At 40.1% G+C, this 22677-nt stretch overlaps 1 protein-coding gene across 1 annotated transcript; it reads left to right on the top strand.

The window, feature by feature from the left end:
- The first annotated feature begins 3027 nt into the window (after window positions 1–3027).
- Window positions 3028–22324, top strand: FBXO33 (F-box protein 33). The gene is made up of 4 exons (XM_067296766.1): window positions 3028–3564; window positions 9886–9996; window positions 15596–16281; window positions 19915–22324. Exons 1-4 carry the CDS (start codon window positions 3038–3040, stop codon window positions 20184–20186), a joined length of 1596 nt encoding a protein of 531 aa, XP_067152867.1. The 5' UTR covers window positions 3028–3037; the 3' UTR covers window positions 20187–22324.
- Window positions 22325–22677: the final 353 nt, after the last annotated feature.

The raw sequence follows: 22677 nt of genomic DNA, 5'->3' as shown, positions 1-22677 counted from the left end.
TGATAGCTCTAGGTTAGCAGGATAGAACTGCTGAACCAGCAGTGTTCATAGCCTTTCTTCTTGACATTAGCTGCTGAACTGGTGACCTTCAGGTCCAGTAAACTTTAACTTGGTTATAGCTACTCTGTAGCTTTAGAAAGACATGCGACTCCTGACTCCTGTGCCAGAGCTGTGCTGAATGAGTGCTAGCAGGCCTGCGCTGGCATCCGCGCTGCTGAGCAATTAGAATCCCCAGCCGTGTGGAAACAAGCCAGCAAGAGCTGCTGAGGCTGGCAAAGCCCAGCTACTTGGGACTTGACCATGCACACAGTGTGGTTCTGATCCACAGCGGTCACTTCCTGGGAAATCATCGTCATCTCCTGCCTGTGAACTGTATCTGGATCTTTCTTCTTTTCAGTCTCTCTGCGGCTCCCATGCCTTTCATTCGCATGAAAATTTTGATTTGCAGCTTAAAGATTCAGGCAGGTTATCCTCCTCTAACTAACTGTTCAGCTCACGGAGGGCTAAGAGCCTAGTGCTTCAATAAAAAAAACCCTGATCAGCTACCTGCTGGAACTGAGCAGTAACTTCCTAAGTCTGCAAGCAAGTTAGATAATCTTTTTTTCTGGATATTATTCCATCAGTTTGCAGGTACTGCATTAGTACTCACAGAAGCCTGCACCTTGAAATCAACTCCCAGTCAAGCTGAAGCATATTTCTGATGTCAGTGGCAGAGAAAGCTGTGATCTAAGATCCCGAATCAGCAGCCTTATAGCTTCAGTTGCCTGGGCATCATAGTGGCCACGCAGAGGGATGGAGTCAGTGACTTCACAAAAGCTGGCACTATAATATTGGACCACTTAGCTACAGCTGAGATGACTTGAAGCTTGAAACAGACCCATATATTCACTTCAAGTCTACAAAACCAAAGGTATGAGCTACTGAGCTTGAATTTTTAGCATAACCTCAATAAGCTGAAGAAGCTGAGTACATGACCATGCAAGCCGTCTGTTTTATGAGAGGCATGATCCCAGCATGCTACACTTGCTGATCCAATATAATCTAACAAAGGTAACCAGAAATGCAGAACTAGTAGCTTCATAAACCATTTTGTCTTGATGTCACTTCAGTAATCCCAGGTACTGAATTGTAAAGCTTGATTACAGAATACATTCAGATAAAGGTACTTGGTAATTTTAGAAGTCCTTTGACTCTTCATGAGCCCAGCAATGTAGTTGTTGAGCAGATATTAAAATACAGAGCGTAACTTCCTTTCATTTGCTGAGTTCAGCCAGATGAGTTCAACTGCTTCAGAACTTTTCATCTCCTGCATCTTTACTGCCCGAGAAACTGAGGGCTAATCTGATAGGCAAAACTGCAGTGATAGTAGCACAGTGCTTCCCTGAGTCATTTATACAGGTTCATATCATTCACACAAGCATGTAAACAGCATTAGTCCCTGATAGGAGAGGAATTGTCCATCTGGGAATTTCCTACAATGTTACTTTCTCAATAACATCTGCTGCTCTGGGATGCTTATTTCTAATCAAGGAGAAACAGGGGATTCAGATTCCTCTGTGAACAGATACTATTTTTTCACCCCTACTGTGAGACAATGATTGAGGATGGAGTGAAGGGAGAGATATGTTGTATGTTTGGCTGATGATAATTCTGTTTATAATATGACCCAATATTCTGAATGCAAACAGACGTTATTTCTCTTAGCACATCTTTTCTTTTGTGTGTACATTTCTGAACTAGTATACACTATTATGTAAACTCCTGTGTAGTATAACAAGATATAGGCAGTACTGTTTTTTATTTATTTCAATAAGGTTTAAAAGTAAATTCATAAAGCTTACATGAACAATTGAGATTAAATTCACTTTGATGTTCAGCCTTTGCAGAATCAACACATACCACATTTTTGAAATCTATTTACACCAGAGAAGTATCTTTCCGCTCCTATGTGTGATGTTGGAATGGGTACTATAAAGCCTGTGAGCTTTAAGAAGCTGAGATAAGATTTGAAAATAGAGCATTGGATCACTTCCTAGTGTATCACTGCAGGATCATAGCCAGCCTTCATCACAAGTCAACTCCTCGTTACGCTTAGCATTTCCTGCATAGTCAGCGTGTTTTCTGCAGCCAGGGCTGGCATCCTGTCGAGGTAATTTTGTCTGCTGAAATCGAAATGTGAGGTCGGATAGGAGTACTAATGCCTGCCACGGATCGACATCCTTTTCAAGCCTTTTTTTTTCCCCCTGCCTTGCCACAGCGTGTTGGAGGTTTCTCCAGTCGCCGGCAGCTCTGACGCGCTCCTTCGCCAGGCGCCGCCGCCGCGCCCGCACGAGCGCCTCCCCCGGGAGCCGGCCAGGTGCTGCGGGAGCCGCCGGCCCCGCCCCGGCCCCCGCGGCGCGCTGCGGGAGGGGGCCGCCCGCCGCTGCCCCGCGGAACGGCAGCGCGGCGCCGCGCTCCTGCCACGTCGAGGCGGGCAGCGTCCCGGCACGGGGGCGCGGCCCAGCCCCGCCATTCCCCGTTTCGCTCGGAGCCTGGCGCGGAGGGCGGCTGCCCCCTCGCCGAGGCGGCGGCGGCGGCTCTGCGCCGCCGGGGCGGGGCCTGCGGGCGGGGCGCCGAGGCAGCCGCTGCGCACCCGCAGGGCCCCGGTACCGGCAGCGCGGGCACGAAGGGGTTAGCGCCCCGCCCCGGCCGTTGGTCCGGCTCCGCCTCCCATTCGAACGGGTGGTATGTTCCATTCCCCCCCGGGGGTGGCTTCGCTTCCTTCCCCGGCTCGCTCCGCCCGGCGAGAACCGAGCTCGGTGCCGGCGGCGTGCTCGCCTCCTCCCCCCTCCTGGCTCGGTGGTAGGGCCCCGGCGCCTCGGCGCGGGCGGGGGGAGAGGCCCCGCCTCCCCGCAGGGCCGGCAGCGCTGCCCGTCCCCCGGCGCGGCGCGGTGGTAGGGCCTGCTGCGCCTTTCGCCCCCCCCGGAGGCGGCGCGGGTGGTGCGTCCCGGCAGTGGCCGCGTCCCGGCCGGCGCCCGCCCCCTCCGCCTTGTCATTGATGTTGTTGTTTTTGTCGCAGGAGCCGGAGGCGAGGCTGGGGCCGCCGCCGCCGCCGCCCGTGGCTGCCGCAGCGGCAGGGCTCGCGCCGGCGCCAGGCATGTCGGTGTGCGGGGAGGCGGTGGGCGCCGGCTCCCTGCCCAGCGAGCTGGTGGTGCACATCTTCTCCTTCCTGGCGGGCCCGGACCGGCTGCGGGCCTCGGCCGCCTGCTCGCACTGGCGGGAGTGCCTCTTCTACCCGGCCCTCTGGCCGCGCCTCCGCCTCAGCCTCCGCGTCTCCCCGGCGGAGCGCCCGCGCCTCGAGTTCCTCATGCGCAAGTGCGGCTGGTTCGTGCGCGAGCTCCGCGTCCAGTTCGCTGCCGACAACTACCCCAGCGGCGGCGGCGGCGGCGGGGGGGCGGGCGAGGGCGCCGCGGCGGCGGCCGACGGGGAGGCGCCGCCGCCGCCGCTGTGCCCGCGCTGGCTGGACCTGCTGAGGACCTACCTGGAGCTGGTGCTGTGTGTGCTGAGCAGCGTCCGCAACAACAGGTACCGCCGCCGCCGGCGGGGCGAGCCGGGGGCTGCCCCCACTGGGGGGCTTCCCGCCGCGGGCCGGGGGCGGCGGTTGCCCGGCGGGACGGGAGGCCGCGGCGGCCGCGCGGGGCAACGGCCGCCCCCAAACGGCCGGCGGCGGCTCGAGGGAAGCCGCGCCCGCAGCGCGCACCGCGGCCGGGACCCGAGGCCTGCGCTCGGCTCTGCTCCGAGGGGCTTTCTGGAGCTCCAAAAACACGTGGAGCCTGCGAAAGTAACTCGCGGGGCTTCTGCAGTTTCCCGCCGAGCAGGAGCACAGCGATACTGCTGAAATAGCCGCGTTTTTATCCTGCTCCGTAGTGTGAAGACGAATGTAAACACTAGAGTTGTTTGGTAAACAGAGCTGAAACCATGAAAACTTCGTTATCTTTTTCAAGGGAGAGAGAATACAGCTCAGATGTAGCAAGTCATAGCTGGGAATTTGAATTTGGTGTGAAACAGATCTTTTTGGACCTGTTCTACGTGATTGAAAAAAATGAAATTTATGAAAAAATAATGGGAGGATTAAAATTGTAGTATTGGTGGTGTCTCTGGAGGGAGCGGGAGGAAGTACTGCTCTTATTAAAATACTTCAACATTTCCAGCTATGAGGAATCTTGCTGTTTTAAGGCCGAGCTTCCATGCCGGCTCTTGTGTTACCTGATAAACTGGGATTTGACTCAGCTTTAAACAAGATAAAGTTTTTGTTTATTTATTACAGTAATAACTTCATTTAGGATTTTCTTAAACACATTAAGCTTAAATAATAGAAGTCTTTTCCTGTGCTTTGGACTTAAGATGTGTTTATGTCCTGCTCTTTCACAGATTTATTTTGACTTAGATACTTAATTTCCTCAGGTTGGAGTTCTTTAAAATGAAAGCACTTAACGCTCTCTTTATCTTGTGTGGATGTGAAGATTAAATATATATATATATATATATATATATATATTTAATCTATTTAGAGGTCATCATAGTACCTGGCCTCTAGACAGCACCTGAGACAGGAAAGCAAGAACTTATTACGATTAGGTAATGATGTGTTTGGAAAGCCATGCAGATTTCAGGATAGGAAAATGGCTAATATTATTTCCCCTCTGCATGCCTAAAGGTCCACCTATCCAGAAAATAGGCTGCAAATATTTTGGGGTGTAATTAGACTCAGTTAAAACTTCTGGATGGCTATAGGAAAACTATGTGCAATTGAATCATGGTATGGCCACCACCCATCTTTGATTCCAGAGGGACTGGAGAGTAGTTTGAGGCTTTTCTTTCTTTATTTTGAATTGTAGCAAGAAAACTTTAAGTGCAATTCCTGGTTGGTTCTAGATGGATGCAAATGTGATGTGTGAAGTCTCACTTTCAGTTCCTCTGATCTGACGGTCCTGTGGTGTAACTGATGGTTGAGAGTTACAAACCCTATTTCTGGAGACGACTCATTGGTCCAGGCTCACCTTTTTGTATAATTTATTTCTTGCCCTGTGAATCCTCTGCATGTGAAGGGTGATTGTCTGTCTTCATTAGCCTTCCCATAATGCTGTTCTGCCTTTAAGAAGCTTTTGCTTAAGTGTTGATTCTTCAGGAAATCCAACTCATGTCATATATGAAAAATGGTGAAGTGGTGTTGGTGACTTATCAAATCTGAGGCAAATACAGCGACATGAACTTGGAATTTTTGAGTAAATAATCTCCAGAAACTATTATGTGGGTTTTTCATTGAACAAACTAATTTTCCCCCCTCTGTATCACTACAATATGAGACTGTCAAAATTAAATGCATTGTGAACAGTCTTTCTGGTATACTTTTTCTTTTGAAAAAGATTCATTTCTCCATGACCTTTTCAGAAACTTGTATGAGGACACTTGTTTTCTAAAGGTATTTTTGCAGATTCTGTACGATGCTCAAGACTGCTGTAAAATACTCAGAAATAATTGCTTCTCCAGTAGCTATTCTCCAGTAGATTAATATAATTCCAGTGGTAAGATACAGGTAAAAAGTTATCGACTTTGATAGAATTTCACATTACTGTGTTTTCTTGCTGTCTTCAAATCATTTGCATTCTGCTCTTTTGTTTTGAAATGAATAATGTATGACTGGGGAACACAGAATACCTGGTTATTACAGCAGGCATTTTTTGATGAGCAATTGGAAAATGTGTGTGGGGGGGAGAATTTATATTAAACACTAGACATTTTATTCAAAATTACTTTCTGCATAGACTCTTCCCCCCCTCCCCCTTGAACAGACAAGCTTTAGTCTATTTTGATGCCCTCCTCCCCTTTTCTTTTTCTTGCAAGGTAACTACCAGTAGCTGATTATTCTGCATATAGAGCATTGAAGACTTTTGGTTTTAGTTTAATAAGGAGAGTTTTAAGATTGAAATGAGGTAGAAGGGAAGACTAACCTATGCCAAATTGCAGCTCGGTTCTTACTGTGACGGTATCTCTAAACCGAAGGCGTTGTGGCCTACCAAGTGTTTCTTTTTGCCTGTCTGTTGATGCCTGTACTCGCCTCAGCTGTACCACTGGTCTATGCAATGACTGTAATCCAGTCCCTTTGCTTCTGTTTATTCATCTGTAACACAAGGATAGCTAATATTTCCTTGTTATGTTTGCAGTATGTCGTTGTACATGGGATAGCTATTTAACTTCCAAAATAATGGAAACAGAGGTTTTAATTTCTCTAGTGACTTAAATCACAGTAAATGCATTCCTTTTGGAATTAAGTTTAAAACAGGATGATTCTTTCATAACTCCTGTCAGGTCTTATGATGGTTATTTGGCAGAGAAATTGAAAGAACTTCCCTCTTATACTTTAGAACTAAAGAGAAATCTAATTTTGTAAAACTGCGTGCTGTTCTTTTAGCCCACAAGAAGATTACATAGTTATAAAGTTGTTATTAAACAATACAGTAGCAACTCCACCACCACCCTTCAAGAAAAAATGTTCTTTAGAAGCTTCCTTGGGGATTTATAATACCAAAGGACCTAGGGCAAGGCTTGTCACACTACTCATAAAATTAATGCAGTTTCTAGATACTCTCTATACTCTTCTACAAGATGATGTATATTCTGCTACTAGAAAACACGCTTAGAAATCTGCATGTTAAGTCTCTGGAAAAAATATTTCTGAGCAACCTTTGCTAATTATGACTGGAAGGATTTAAGGAACTGAACTAAGTGCAGACAAATAGTTAAAAACCACTGATAATATTCTGACAAATGTTCCTGCTGGCAGTCAGTTATCCAAAAAGATACATTCAAGGTCCAGTTCATATTTGCAGTAGAGCTCAAGTCACCACAAACTTTGTTTTGTGAGTGACAGTATATTGCTCCAAAATACTGCTTGAATAGCTCTGGAACCGAGAGGATCTGGCCAACCTCTAAAATCAAACAATTTCTTGTTTGATACCGTATAATACTCTAAGTATTATATTAATGCTTATAGTGATCTACAAGTAACTCTTCCATTGGCTAATATATTTGTGCTACTGCCTTTATGACAGTAAATGCAGCAAAATTAAAGTATTTTGATAAATCATTGGTATTCTAGTTACATTTCTGTTAGAGGAAAAAAAAAGTGCGTGTTGTAATAGGATCTGGAGGGACAAGTTGTTTCTTACCAGCTCTTGGGAGTTCTTGATCACCTGTGCCTTCACAAACTGATCTTTCAGAACTAAGTTCTAAATGAATGGCAGGTAGGAGGATGACAAACTTTCTGTGAGTCATTTCAGTGTATACAGTAGCCCATAAGCAACTATTGATCATGCAGTAGGAAATTTCTGTGCGTTCCTTCTTTATGTAATTGTGAAATCCTGATGTATAGCCTCTCCTCTAGCTGCTTGCAAAAGAAGATAGGAAGTTGTTGATATGTTGTGGGGTTTTTTTTGCCCTTTTCTCTGCAGTATATTTATTTAACTTGTTTGATCTTCATTGTGGAAACAAAAATCCAGATTACAGTAAAACTGCAGTATTTCAATGAAGTATTTATCTTGAAGAGCCACCAAAAATCTGTGTTATCACTCAAGACAGTATTTGAAATTCTTCAACAATTCTCTTCCATCAGTAGGAGCAGGCAGCAGTAATTGGCAAAAAATAATGTAAATAATAGAACAAATGCCTTACTTCTGTGTTTGTCGAATGCTGGCAAGGCCATTTTGATTTTTCTTTTTTTTCAATTGGAAAGTGCAGAATGGGTGTTCAAAAAAAAACACCAGTAAAACTGGAGATGGAGCGTAGTAGGAAGCTTAATACTTTCAGTATGCTTTTTGAGCTAGTGGAAAATACTGTTTATAAATCCAAAAAGAGTATTTTTCCCCAGCAATATGTGCAGATAGTACATATGATTAAGGTGTCATTATGACTTATAGTGAAAAATGACAGTTACTTCAAAATACTTTTATTTAAATAGCAGTGACTTTACTAACTCTATGAAATAAGGATGAGAGGGGAGCAGAATGCCACAGAGATTATATGGCACTATGAATAGTAACAAAAATCTAATACTGAATTGAACCATGATCAGATTTGTTGATGGTTAAAACTGTTATGTTTGGAAAAATAGTTAATGTTTTCATTGCTTAAGTTTTGAGGCAGAACTTTTCCATGTATCTGTGTATAAAACGGAACAATGGAATAGGAGGAGTAAAACTGTGTGAGATACTAGTAAGTAGTGTTTCATGAGTCCTGTGGCTCAGTGGCTTTAAAATTAACACATGACACAGTTGCATTCAATAGGGGTATGGGTAGCACAAAACAAAGTACTATGTGAGATGTAAATCTGTAGGTGATTCAAAATGATTCTGAAGATTGCATTTTGTCTCTTAGCTTTCAGAATTAAGTCACCGAGATGAGAAAATAAAGGCTTAGTTATAGCACTGGCTGTGAACACTACCTTTGACACTAGGTGGATGTTTCTGCTGTATTCCCTGTCATACCAGGCTATCTTATACAGCTTTTGAGGAAAAGAAAGCCCAAAATATTCTTGGTGGTGTTGCCACATTCACATGAAAGAAGAAAAGTAGCAGATGCAACTGGTGAATAGCTTTCAGGAAACTGGAGTAAGGTTTTTTAATATAGATGCTTAAAACAGGAGAATTAGGAGTTTTGGGGTTTTTTTTATAAATCTTACAGATTGCAAATCATAATTACTTAAAAATGTAGAATTTGACCATTGATATATATCCTGTTTTTTCCTGTTGGTAAAATATCTACTCCTACTCTAGAGGTAGTGAACTGCCACCAGAGCTTCCCTAGGCTTTCTAAGTGCTGCAGTTGTATTGTATTTTCCTAGAAATTGATCTGAAGAATTAACAATGATTTGTAAGCCAGTAGAAATAAGGGTTTATATAACTCACTTCTTCGGTTAGCTACAGGTTAATTGGTATCTGCTGCTTAAGATGATTTTAACTCTTGCAGCCATTTGTAATTTGACTGGTGTTCCTGCCATGCTAACTATCAAGTATAAACCAGTCTTTGAATGGTACAACTACTCTAAAACTGCAGTCACTTTCATGTATCTTGTTGTTTTGTGGAGGATAGAAAAGATGCAAGTAAGAAAAGTTAGTGGTACTGGGAAAAGGGAAATGGTCTCTCTAGCACAGTGAGACAAGTCCAGCATAAACTAAAGAGGCAGTTCTTTCACTTTTTAGGTATTCTTTCTAAAAATGAAAATTATGTCATGGTGGACCAATAATCATCTTCTAGTGACTGATGAAAAATATTAGAATAGCTTCCACTACTTTAATACAGCATAAATTAAACACTGATTGGGGCATGGAGGACTTCACTTTTTGTCTCTTAGGTTTCTGTTGCCTCCAGTGAGGCAGATGCCAGGACCCCTACTTGTATCCTGGCTGCAGTACACAGGTGCTTAGACAGTGTTTACTTGCAGGTGCGTTATGCTTAGTCATTAAGTGTGGTTTTAGATGTTAAAAGGAATAGGTATTTGACAGTTTCATCTATGATGCTAAGAAGTTTGTAAAAGCACTTACCTTGCTAGAAGTTTTCTTTATTGTGATGGTCTGCTGAAAATACTCCCCTGTGGTGACTAAAAACTGGCACTTGTACTTACAGCTGGCTTCAGCAGTTTGTATATTCCTCTTCCCCTTTACTCTTCAGTTTTGTTTTTTTGGAGTTCCTTGTGTACCTACACTCCAGGACACTAGGATGTTTCCCAGAATGGACTATGTGTCCCATGTAATAATGTGTTCTTGTTGCATGTGTTTGACTTATCCAGAATGATTCCTCACAGTTGTTTGGCTTTGTATAAAAATTTCTTTTTGTTTTGTTGTTTTATAGGAATCTCCAGAAATTAAGTCTCTTTGGGGATATAAGCATTCTGCAGCAACATGGAAGTATATCAAATACATACCTCGGCAAGGTTGACCCTGATGGCAAAAAAATTAAGCAGTAAGTTCTGTTTGTAAATTATCAAAACATTAAAATAATAAAAACAAATAATAGAACAGTTTTTCATTTCTGAGATACTTGACTAAGAAAGCTTCAAGTCTTTTAATAGGATGAGAATATAAATTCTTAAGTTGAATTTTTTTTTTGTTTTTTTCTGTTTTTTGTTCCTAGTATTTAAATGAAGTATTCTGGTTTTGTGGCTTTTTTTTCTTCCCTGCAGGGTGAGAATCCTTTCTTTCCTGTTTTCACTGTGTTCTAGAAACAATATTATGTTAATGGCAGTGAGGGAAGAGGGAGGAACAGAGACTTGTTAGCAGTATCTCTATTACTGTTATTCTCAGAGTACATGAAGAAATTAGAAAAGGAAGTCATCTGATGTGTTTCACAAGTATACACAGGACAACAGAATATTGAGGAAATGCAGCAAGTAGACTTGAAAAAAGACAAATACAAACATTATTTTGAGTTGTATCTCAAAACTAGGCTACGTATTTGCAGAATTCCTTGGAAATCTTAGTTCTCACTGCACTTGTTTAGTTCAGAGGTGTATTTTAGCTTGCTGTAATTAAACTACAGTGCAGTCTTTGAATGATTATAATCAGAATACCTAGTTCTTGATTTTTGGAAATGATCAAATACAATTTTAAAAGCTACTGATGTCTAGAGTAAATTACAGCAGAGGAGTGATGCTAAGTTAACTAGTTCAGCAGTTCTGCTAAAGCTTTCTGTAGAGATAAAACCTAAGTACCATCATTTTAATCTGTCAGCTTAAAAATCTTTCTCCCAGTAGTTTGGGAGTGGAATAAATACAGCTTCTCTAGAGGCTGTACTTTACTGTGTTTTTAGTAGTTTTAGGATTAGCCTACATATTTTATCAGGTCAGTGTGTGTATGTGAACACAAACTGTCAAATTAATTATTTGATCCTGACTTAAATTGCAAAACAATGCAAATACAGATATGTATCACATACTGTGTCTTTGTTATCCTATTACGTTTATAATGCAGAAATTAGAGCAATTTGAGATTCTGCCTAACATATGTACTGTGGTGCTGTGTGTGGGTAAAAGATAGCAGATTGATAAAAGCTCCTTCCTCAGTATTCTTTGTGGAAAATGTAAAAAATGTATAACCATATCATTGCCAAGGGGCTTAGAGAACCATCTAAGCAGCCGTTTAGTCAGCTGAGTACTCAGTTAAACACTTCTTCAAGCAAATAACAAAAAATATTATGCATACTTCAGAGCCATAAGCCATTGAAAACTCATTAATTATCTATGTGAAACACTAACTTCAAGTTAGATATTGACCTTTGCACATACTGGAATGAGCAAATAAATGCTACCTCTTTTGTTTGTTTTTGCTAGAATAAAGCAGTGTGTTTGGGACCTGCTAGTTCTTTTTTAAGTTAAAGAAAAGCTAACAGTGAAAACATCATCTGCACTAGTAGCACATACTTCAGGAAGTAAATCTTTATGGCTTCTTAGTCTTGTCTCTTGCACTTGGGTGTTTGGATCAGTTAAAATACCAAACATGGATACTGCTAACTAACACTGAAAGATGCTGAGCAACTTACAGAGACAGTGTGCTATTGATAGTTGAAGATTTTTGGAACCGGTATGGTAGTAAACTTTACTAGTTGCTCCATGAGCTTCCTCCAGTTAAAGCAGTAAGGGAAGAAAACATGGCACTACCTTAAATCCACAGCATTGAGCTGGGTCCAGCAGACCATGGGTGAAACCTCAGTTAGCACTGAACAGTTAGTATGCCCCATCAAGTAAAGGCTAAGAATTGCTCTGGGAAAGGGGAGGCCTTGAACCGTATTTTCAGAATCGTATTTTTGCAGTGATCAGCATGTACAATGCATGGATTTTGTAATGCTTATTCTTTTTCAGTTTTGTGTGAGTGTCTCTGGTTATTTTCTAAAATTCTTTTTACGACTTAGTTCATTACTGTGTGGAAGCTCAGCATAAACAGTACATTTGTCTTGAGTTGAATAAAGAGTAGTCATTTAAAAACTTTGCTTTCTGAAATCTGTTTTTTGTGATTGATCTGTGTGGTTCAGATTGGTTTCCAAAAGAACTAGTTTAGCCTCTGTTACTGAACAAAACACTTTGATTGATAGTCTTTAATTAAACAAATGGGCACCATATGGACCTTGGTAATGTGTTTGCTTCCTGTCCAGGCCCATCAATGCGTTTCAGTACTGGTAGGACTGTTTTCTGGGCTTAAACAGTAATTCAGCCTGTCTAGTCAGGCTTTGGTCTGTCTTCTGACTCTGAAAATAGTGTCATTTGGTTTGTTATTTGCAAAAGTAGTATAGTTCTTTTTTTCTTTTTTTTAATAGTTTCCTCTTGTATGGTCATTGGTAGGCTTCAGGTTGATGGTGAGCATCTCAAAACATAACTGCTTTCTGTTTGCAGGGAGCAAAGAGAACTAATTACTTTTGCTGAACAGTCACTGGGTTAAATTTTATTTTCTTGCATGTGTTGAGCTTAGCTTATGTTTTGTGTTATATTTACTAAAGCAAACAAAACTGTAAAGTTTTGTAAATGAGCTTTAAGATGATCATGTATAAGTTAGGATGGATGCTGCACTACATGCTAGGAGTGGAAATAATAGTTAGTATGATAATAAAATAGGTGCTAATTCCAAGAATTCACTTCATGTGTCTAAAGTTTAGAGCACACTTCAAACTGTTCTTGTAAACTCCAACTAGGTGCAGCCTGTTCATGTAAATAGGACGTGCATAAGTTTTTGTACAAGAGGAAAAAAGCCCTTAGGATATTTAAAAAATTTATTTGAAATCTGTTGAAATTAATAGCCCATGGTTGATATTCTGCTTCCTTTCCGGCCTTTTACTAACCTATAAAGCAGGTATTTAAAACAATCCAAGAGTGATCTTTGTTAGATGTTCTATATTGACACATTTGATATCTTTTTATTAAATTGGTGAAGAACGGAGGAAAGGTGGCTAGAAGGTTTTCATAGGACTTATGGACTGGTAGACTACCAGCACAAATGTAACTACTTGCGTAAATACTTCAGTGCTAGCACTAAAAAGTTAAGGTAGATAGCATTAAATTTATCTGCAGTATCTCTTTTAAAAAAATAAGTTTTTTAGCATGATTCTCACTTACAGAACTGTACAGCTGTAGTTATTTTTATTGCATGTTTCTTTTCATTGTTAAATTGTGTAAATAATAGAGCAATAATGTTTTAAGCTTAGATGTTTTAAGTTGCATCAGAAGCACGTTTTTAAATAGATTTTTAGTACAATGAGGTATAGATGGTAGTATTCTACTAAACATTTGCATCTCAGAATTATTTTGTCATCTCTTCAGTAGTTCTGTAAAATATTACATGCTCTGTTAAGATTGACTGCTTGGAATATTCCCAAATAAAGTATACCATTGCTGCAACTGTTAGTGTCTTTCATAGATATGTATGATGGGGGGGGGGGAGTCTTTGTGTTTGTTGTGGAAGAAATTAGAGAGGTTCCCATGGTAGAAATTTTCTCTTTGGGAGGTCATCAGAGGATCTGCCTCTAATTTAAGCGTTGGCAGAAATAATTCTGAAACAAACTGACAAAATTAAATGACATATTGGATCAAACAGCACTCATTGGAATTCTAAAAGAATTTAGGAATAAAATAGCAGAACTACTTTATCTGTGACTCTTAACCTGTTGTTTAAAACCCTGTTTAATTTGTCACAGCTGCAACATCCCAGTCCTTAATAAAAAAATCTTAAGGAAAGATCTGGAAGAACTATAGACTTTAAGTCTGATGACTAGACTAGGCAAAACAGTAGAAAATATTCTTCGGCATATAATAAATGAGTGCATAAATACAATAACCATACCAACTCTTATAAAGAAAAGTCATGCCTTGCAAACCTAGTGAATTCCTGGGAAAAGGAAGAGCACGTGTGCAAACAAAGCAGAGGGTGAATAAGGATTGAATTGTTAACTTTCTTGAAAGAAAAAAACTATAGGACATCAAAGGGTTCTGAGCAAGCTAGAAGAGGTGGCATTGCACTCCAGGGTTCCTTATTACAGGATGTGTTGGCTGCTAAAAGCTTATGGGGCTCAAAGATGAGACTGGACAAGTTCACAGAAGTGAGGTCCCATTGAGGGTTACTAAATACATAAAGCCACCTCTGATTCAGGACATCTTGAGTTTGCAAATTTTTGAAAACGGGTAGAAATCTTTGAGAAGTATCACTGTGTGCTTCCCGTGTTCCATCACTCTTCCTAAGGCTTTCATGTTTCTCTGCTGTCAATCAGGATATTGGGCTAAACAGGCCTTTAATTTTGTCTGGATGCTGTCTTGATTAAAGATATGTGGATAAAAATAATGACTTTATAAAATTGTTTTGAGCTTAGTTAGATGTGTAATATATGCAGATATTCATAACAACAAAGGAAAAAATGTTCTGTGCAAAAGGCTATCTGATCTGGGGCATGGGGATTTGTGTTTTCTGTGTGATTTTGTACTGTAAGCGTTTACATCATATTTCTTGAAGTTTGAGGGAACTGTTGCAGCCTGGCTCAGTTGCTTCCCCTAAATGATGAACTTCCCTTCTGGCTGGCCAGGGTTTGAGATTCAACTCTCATCTGTACATGCATCCTAGAATGTATATGCTCAAAGAATGCTTGTCACTTGGGCCGGAGGACTCTTTTGTCCCTTAGCAGCTGTGGAATGAAGACTGAGAAGAATTTCTTTAGAGGAGACTTGTGGAGTTTGACTCTACTGCTAGAACTTGATATTCAAATTCTTACCTTAAAATATTATTGTTGCCTTTTTAAATTAAATACATAACTCCAAAGAACTTTCATTAGAAAAATTGAGGGGTGTAGGAGAGGTGGGATGCATCACAATAAGTGCATAGTAATCATACTATACAATAAACGGTTTCATCTATCACTGATATTTGAGATTGAAATTTTACCAGGTCCAAGCTGTTGTGGTATAACTTGAAGCTGTTGACACTTGAAAACCCAATCAGATGTGCATTCAGGATTATTTCAAGAATCTTCTTGTTATGTGTTTGTTCTTTATCATTTAATGAGCAAAATCAAGCACCTAGTTTCAGATCATTCTGACTTAGCTTCAAAACCAAGTTTCTCCAACTTTTCAGTGAAAACAGCTTTCTTGTCAAACTGAATTTGCAGTCCTAGAGAAGTTAAGCAAATATGAAAAACTGTTTTTAAAAATAAGAACTGTGTTTTAAAAGGTTTTTATATTTGCATAACCTTAAAATGTGTGTGGGAGGGTGTTAAAATGCATGCTGGGAAACATGAAATGAAGGATGAGAAGGTGCCACTGTTTTCAAAAGACAAAGTACATAGTTTTTTTCAAGTTAGTTTACAATTTTAACCCTTTAAGTACAGTGAAGGTTAAATCACTAATGGGAGGTCTGCAGAGTCAGTCTCTAAAATCTGTAGTTCACAAGAACCCTAATAATAGCACCTTCCTGCAGAATAAGGTCATAAATGAAAGAAGAATAATTCTTGAGTAAAAAATAGTCTTACCAATGGCATACCAATCTAAACCGTACTTAATAGGATCATCGTCTGTTTTGTTTTTTGCTTGCAGAATACAACAGCTGTTTGAAGAGATATTAGGCAATAGCAGGCAATTGAAATGGCTGTCTTGTGGGTTTATGCTACAAATAGTAACTCCCACATCATTGTCCTCCTTATCAAACCCCATAGCCAACACCATGGAACATCTGAGCTTATTGGACAACCACATCCCTGGTAATACCACTCTTATCACTGCGGTTGAATTGGAGCGCTTTGTGAATCTGCGTTCACTCGCTTTGGATTTCTGTGATTTTACAGCTGAAATGGCAAGAGTCCTGGCTGATAGCAACCATGTGCCTTTGCATCGACTGTCTCTTCTGGTCCACAGTGTTTCCATAATGCACAAGTCCTTGGACAGTATGCCAGAAGATGAGAACTGGAAGGCGTTGACACGCAACAGCACTAATCTTCGGGTCTATATAATGGCTTTTGATGTCAAGAGTGATGATATGTTAAGGATTCTTAAGCCCAGTATCCCCCTAGAGAGGATTCACTTTGACAGCTACATCACTTGTGTTTCAGGGGCTGTTGTTGATCTCATATCCAGGCAGTATGACAAGTTCCTCACTCATTTTATACTAATGAATGATGTGATAGATATGTCTGGCTTCCCAGATCTTAGTGACAACCGGAATGAAGATCCACTTGTCTTATTAGCCTGGAGGTGCACAAGACTCTCTCTTCTAGCTGTTCATGGTAGGTAATGCATTGCACGGGCATAGTATGTGACTTTGAAATAATTTTAACACTCTAGCCTTTCTAGTCATAGTGTTTTAGTGAGAGTGGTGTTCAAAAGTGTGCTGGACAGTTGCTGTATAAGCCATTGTATCTTATACTAGTATTATCATGTCTGAAAATATTAACGCTTATTGTGTATGTTCTGTATATACTTGTAGTTTACTGACTTTCTATGAGAAGTCTCATAGGATTTTATTAGATTGCTTACAGAATGGAAGATAACTAAGTGTTCCAAGAGGCTTAGCCTGAAAGTGGTATGCACTGTTTCAGTTGCACCAAGTGGCTGGGTATGAGAACATGAACACTGATAACGTTTGCTGTTTTACCATGAGTTCATATGCTGTTAGGATGAGATGATTGTGCTTCCTGTTTGTGAATGATACAGGTTAAATCCCCAAGGCTGAGGGAAGGAAGTCTATTACCAGTTTGGTAATACTTTGCTGGCAGATGAAGGCAGTGAACAGAATTTGAGACTTTTCTACTTTAAGAGTGAAAAAAATATAATGTGGAGGAGATTGCCTTGCTGAGTGCATTGGTTTCACTAGTAATACCACAGCTAGGTTTATACCACCTATCTGTTGCATATATAATTTCAAATCAAAAAAGTTTGCACGTTTACATTCAGCTTTGTAACAAGTACAGTAATGGCTAGAAGTTACAATCATTTGGCAAATTTAAGGCAAATAACCAGTGTTATAACCAATTTTATAAAATGATGTAAATGTGGTCTATATAAAATATGTTTTTTAGCAGTTTTTCTTCAACGTTTGGATAAAAGTTTGAGGGCTTGATATATATGTGTGTGTGTATATATATTTTTTTAATTAGATGTTATCTTAAATTACCCTCCTACTGCAGGAAAGTCATCTAAGATACTATCTCAGCTTAAAAATCTGAACATAAGCTAGTGTCATCGTTGTCTAATATCAGTGCATGTCTATTTGGTAGAACATACTACTCTGTGCAGTGCATTTGGAAAGCAAACACCTTCTACAATTCTGTGCAGCAATTCATTGTTACTGGATCTTCTTTCTTTGGAGCGATATATTAGCTACCTCAGAGAGAGAATGGCCACATACTAGCCTTACTCTGATACTGGAATTCATATTCTTTTCCCCTCTTTATAGCAGAAGCTATTTATAAATACCTCCTCATCTTTGTTTAGCTATTAATAGGTCTTCTTGAGCATTGTAGCATAAGCATATTTTTTCTAGTAGTAACCATGAGGAAAAATATGGTTAGGAAGAAAAATCTAGAATGTTGTGATGCTTCAGTACAGTAACTTATCCTCACACTTGTATTTTCTGCGGTTTGCCAAATAATGAACTTTGGTGCTACTGGTTAAGTTTTTTATGACTCTATCAAGCTTCCTTCAGAAGCTTTTTCAGATTTTTTTCAGAAAAATAAAAAGCTATGTATGTCTTTGAGGAGCTGTAATTGGTTTTATTTGCAACTGCTCAGGTTTATTTTTTCTGTCTTTAGACAAGAAGCTGCTATATTCTTTATTTTCCAGGGCCTTTGGTTTTCCTCCTTTCGGTGCTTTTAGTTTGCTTTGAGAAAGGCTTAGAGCTACATATAGCATTGGCTGCCACTTGTCACTGGTCAAAAGAGGAGGAGAAAGCACAACCTAAAAATACGTTTCATTGAATGCCTCAAGACTTTATTCTGTTGTTAGTGGGAAGTATCATCAATTCCAACAAGGTAGCATCTTCAGGAACGAAGGAAAGCCTAGTGAAGGGTTTTAAATGCTTCCTGCAGAATGAAGGAAGTGTGTGAAGAGTGTGTTTTTTTGGGAGGGGATGGGAGAGAGTAGGGTAGTAGCAGAGTGGGACAATCTGGCATACAAATAAAAAGCCAGCTCATCCTGAGGGACTAAAGCTCTTTTTTTTTTTTTCCTTGAGGAAAAGACCACTTCCTCTGGAGTTTCAGGATTTTTGTGGTGTTGTAAACATAGTGTTATGTGTGAGACCTTCAGTTTCATTCTGTCCTCAAGCAAAACTAAAGTTGAAATTCGTACTGCCAAGGAGAACAAATTACAGTGCTGCCCATGGTATTGTTCAGTGATGTTTGTGGTGAAAGGATCACTTCCCTGTTATTTCTGAAACATTTCAACTGATCAAGGGCTCTTTAGCTGCTAGAAAGTTACTGAGAAACCTCAAGTAAAACTTTTGAAAGGAGAGTGAATTTACAAGCAGATAAACTTGAAAATAACACGGTTGTCCCAGAGAACATAGGGTCTCCGAAAGCCATGTGTCCGAACCACAAGGATGGCAGGGGGAACGTAGCTGTAGTTGTTTTTCCCTTTTATTCTTGCACTAACTCTAAAGGATTTCTTTAAGTTCCTTGTACAGTCAAGATAACTGGAAGGTGTTGTGAGTTCCTTCAAATCCTCGTAGGAATATAATTGGTACAGGCTGAATTTTCCTGTGGGTGTAACAACCTATTAGAGGTGAAGAATCAGCAGATGAGAATTGCAGGAGTTAACACATTCCTAATATCTGATATATTAGAAATGAGCCGTGGAGATGTGTGCAAGCTTCTTTGAGCAACACATTTACAGGAAAAACAGAGACATCTCCTTTAAACAGTAGGAGACACAATGAGAATTTCTCTTTTCTTTAATCTATTACTTTAGCTAACCTGAAATTCCTTCTCCATTTTTGCATTAGATGTCTTACTCTACATCATAACATGTCAAGATAGGGTAATTGCGTTGTTGAAGGTCAAACCACAGTTAGTTTTTATTCCTCAGCAGCTTAACTTTCCCAGTTTAAATACTATGCAGGCTGCAACTTAGAATCCATGTGGCCATGTCACCAAGAGGCTTAGCACCTGTGAGAGTAATAATGAAGGCAAAAATGAGTCTTTCCTTTTGCAATGGAAGGACTAATTTGGCAGAGCTCCAAAAAAGGGAATTTCTCAGCTGGTTTGTGTTTAGCATCTGAATAAGGAGGAACTCAGCATTTGCCTTAGCCAACATACAGAAAACTAGCAGGTAGCTGGGGAATAGGTGTTTCTAAACAGGGAAGCTAGTATACTCTCATGGGAAGAGAGGGAAGCTTTATAATTATGTTTAATTTCAGACGTAATAACAAGGTCTATATAATTTTTTTTTTTTAATATCAGTGTGACTTAATTCCTGGAGAGGCTTCTGATTTTTAATGCAATGGAAGGAAGCTTCAGGATTTTTTTCTCGTGCCAGCACAATTTTAAATCAGTCCTTTTATGCGTTGACTTAATGGATTGCTAACTTATTTTCATTCTACCTATTTATGCTACTAAGTAGATTGTAGGAGGTCTGAAATTGTAGATAAAACTTCATTTGAAGTCCACTTTTCTACAAATGGTGAAAATTTTGATCTAGAAAAACTTGATAAAACTACCTGAAATATTTTGATCCTTTTTACTCAAGGAAACGTAAAATGTGGCTTAATTACTTGAAGTGGGGGGTGGAACTTTGCTGCAGGGGAATTCTGCCAGATCAAAGATGACAAGACGAGCTGGGAAAGGTGCTGAGGTGCTCTGGTATTAAATACTTCGTAAAATGCCTTGCAACAAAATGATGGAGCAACATTTTTTTTTTTTCCCTAGGTTACACAGTTTGGGCTCATAATCTCATTGCGATTGCTCGTCTTCGTGGCTCTGATCTGAAAGTTCTTGAAGTCACAGAAGAAAGCATTGATTTTGACCAAGGAGAACTGGCTGATCAGGATGTGGATCCAGTACATAATCTCATTGAGCAAGTATCCCTTGGATTGGGTCGACCTTGGCATGCAGTCATGGACATAGAATTGCTCAGTGTCTTCACTGAGCCAACCCGTCATTTTTACAGAGAGATGCAAAGCTTCAGTGAAGGCATTTAGCTCTTTATTTACAATTCCTGTGGTTACATATGCAAGTAGGGTCCTATTATGTTTTTTCAGTAGCGTGAATTAACCCCTTTTGTGCTGTGTTTAATCAGTATTAGCTATATAGAATTATATATGTGTATTCTACTTCTTGATCAAAGAACGTAGTCGGGTATTGGTTTAGAAGCTGAAAGTGGCAGTGTTTAGGGTTTTCACGGTTAATGGACTTGTCTACCAAACCTTATAGATATACAGCCAAAGGCTGTCTGAGGTTGCCGGCTAACTTTATTTTTATTGAGTAACTGCATTTACTATTATATCGGAGATCTGTGCTCAGGAGCCAACTCTTTTTAATATCCATAGCCCAGTGGATTTGTATGCAGTCTTTGTTTGCTTTATCTGGTAGCATGCTACTTGATAGGCTTAACAGGAAGAGAAGACTATCCAGGGCTGTTCATTGTTAAGACTTTCACTTTGCTTTATTTCACATGCAGATTCTGAAGCGTGACTTACTACCATTCGCAATTTTTCTTAGCTGTTAAGCAGTGGTGTGAAACACTGGCTTTTCAGGTACTTGCACTTGCAGATTGACTCTGTAAGCTGTAGTCTTTCTGATTTTTTTGTAAACTCATTCTAGCTTATTCTCATGTTCTGCCATCTTCCTTAAAAGTTAGCTTTGGGCCCAGGTTTAAAAGAATAAACAAGAATATGCACTCCGATGAGGTAAAAACATAACAGTGAAGATTTCAATATAAAGGTATACACCTGCAAACAAACATTAGTCGTGAAATCCCTAGCAACCAAGTCACTGGATTTTCTCTGTCAGCGCCTGTGTCAGCTGCCAAAGAATAGATTAAAAACGAAGAAGTGCCCACATGCTGGCAGGGGCAGGCCAACTTTTGGCCAGCCAGATACTGCTAGATTGTAATATATAAGGTCGAATTTCGACCTGTGGTACACAGCTGTGCTGTGGCTCAGTCAGCAACCTCAGAACTCTTAAACAAACATGCACCTGTTTCACTGTGAATAGTGAATGTAAAGGAAGGAAAGGAAGCAAATACAAAGCTTGTTCTATCACAGGTATGAGCTGCTATGATGCATGAAGAACATTCCATGAAGTATGTTTTAAAATCTTGTTATATCTGAGAGGCTTTAAAAGCCGATTTAACTGTTTCAGGGCAACCGCGGTACAGACGTGGTCTCTGTGAGACTTCCACCTGACCCCAGTTTTAAGTGGTACGAATGTTGTGCATTTAATGTTTAAAGGACAGTCTGCAATAATAAAGTAAGTGGCCAACGTGGGTGCCCAGCAGTGCTGAGACCTGGCTGCTATATTGTAAGCTTTGGAAAACACAATTTATGCAACAGATGTCCAGATATGATTCTATTTATGGAAAAGTTTATATGTGTTTTACAAATGGTTTTACCATCTTATATTAAAATGACCTTTTGACAGGTGTGCGCTGTTTTGTCTCCAGTGAGCACATACCATGCGGATTTTATATGTACATCAGTAGAGTGAATCCACTGGCACAGTGTGTGTATATGCCAGATGTGGTGAGATTTTATCTTATAAATGTGATCAGATTTAAAAAAAAAAAAAAAATCCTGACAGAAAATGTAAGGAAACCAGCTGAATGTTTGAATTGATGACTGATGTTGTATGGTTTATGTTAAATGTATATTCTTTTAATCAATGAATAAAGCATTAAAAATTGATCACTGTATAAAATATTTTATTGTATCAGCATGAGGATTTTTAGAATTAAACTGCAACAGTCATTCATAAGCTGTATATAACTTGGTAGCTCCCGTTGTGCTTAGGTCAACAAAATTTAGAGTCTAAAATAAGTCATACAGTAAAATTTTCTTATTTGACTGATACTTTTGTCAAAATTTTTGAGGTGGAGGGAGGAAGGGGAAGGATGCTTTGCTAAAGATCAGATGATCAGACCAGTTAGCGCAAACAGTATATCATGATATGACTTATTAGACTGATACAGTAAATTGTGGACTGTAGAACATAGAAGACTATTTTTTGAGAAATTCCTGCATCCATTGCAATTGCTTCAATCAAACTCTGATGTGCTCTAGAAAAATGTGTAGTACTCTTTTTGATGTCCCACTATTAAATAGATTATGAATACCCACAATGCTTCAGTTTGGCATTTTATCTGTACTCAGAGTACGTAACTGTGTATTCTGAATGAAAACTGCAGATGTCTGGTAATCTGTGGAAGAGCTGCCATGGCCTGCAGTGGCTGACTGTGCTGCGAGACTCGTTGGAGTGGCTGTTCTGTGTGCGCGTGCCAAGCACATTTGATTTGGGCTTCTGAATTACATTTTACGGTAGTCGTAGCCACTACAAGAATTGCATTGCTTGTGTAAGGAATCTCCTCGATCTTCTAGACTGGGCAAGCAAGATCATTTAACAACTTATATTGAGAAGAAAGAGGCTTATGGTGTGGGTAATAAAGATGAGGTAAATATAGCTTTTTGTATTTCA

This window comes from Apteryx mantelli, chromosome 4, assembly GCF_036417845.1.
Source record: "Apteryx mantelli isolate bAptMan1 chromosome 4, bAptMan1.hap1, whole genome shotgun sequence".
NCBI lineage: Eukaryota > Metazoa > Chordata > Aves > Apterygiformes > Apterygidae > Apteryx > Apteryx mantelli.
The sequence above is the reverse complement of the archived record's forward strand: the minus strand, read 5'-3'. Positions and strand labels throughout refer to the sequence as shown.

Bases quoted from the DNA above. Each gene is read 5' to 3' on its own strand.
- FBXO33 (XM_067296766.1), top strand. From the start codon at position 3,038: ATGTTGTTGTTTTTGTCGCAGGAGCCGGAGGCGAGGCTGGGGCCGCCG. The intron at 3,565-9,885 runs GTACCGCCGCCG...GTTGTTTTATAG, and splicing joins AGCAGCGTCCGCAACAACAG to GAATCTCCAGAAATTAAGTC. The intron at 16,282-19,914 runs GTAGGTAATGCA...TTTTTTCCCTAG, and splicing joins CTCTCTTCTAGCTGTTCATG to GTTACACAGTTTGGGCTCAT.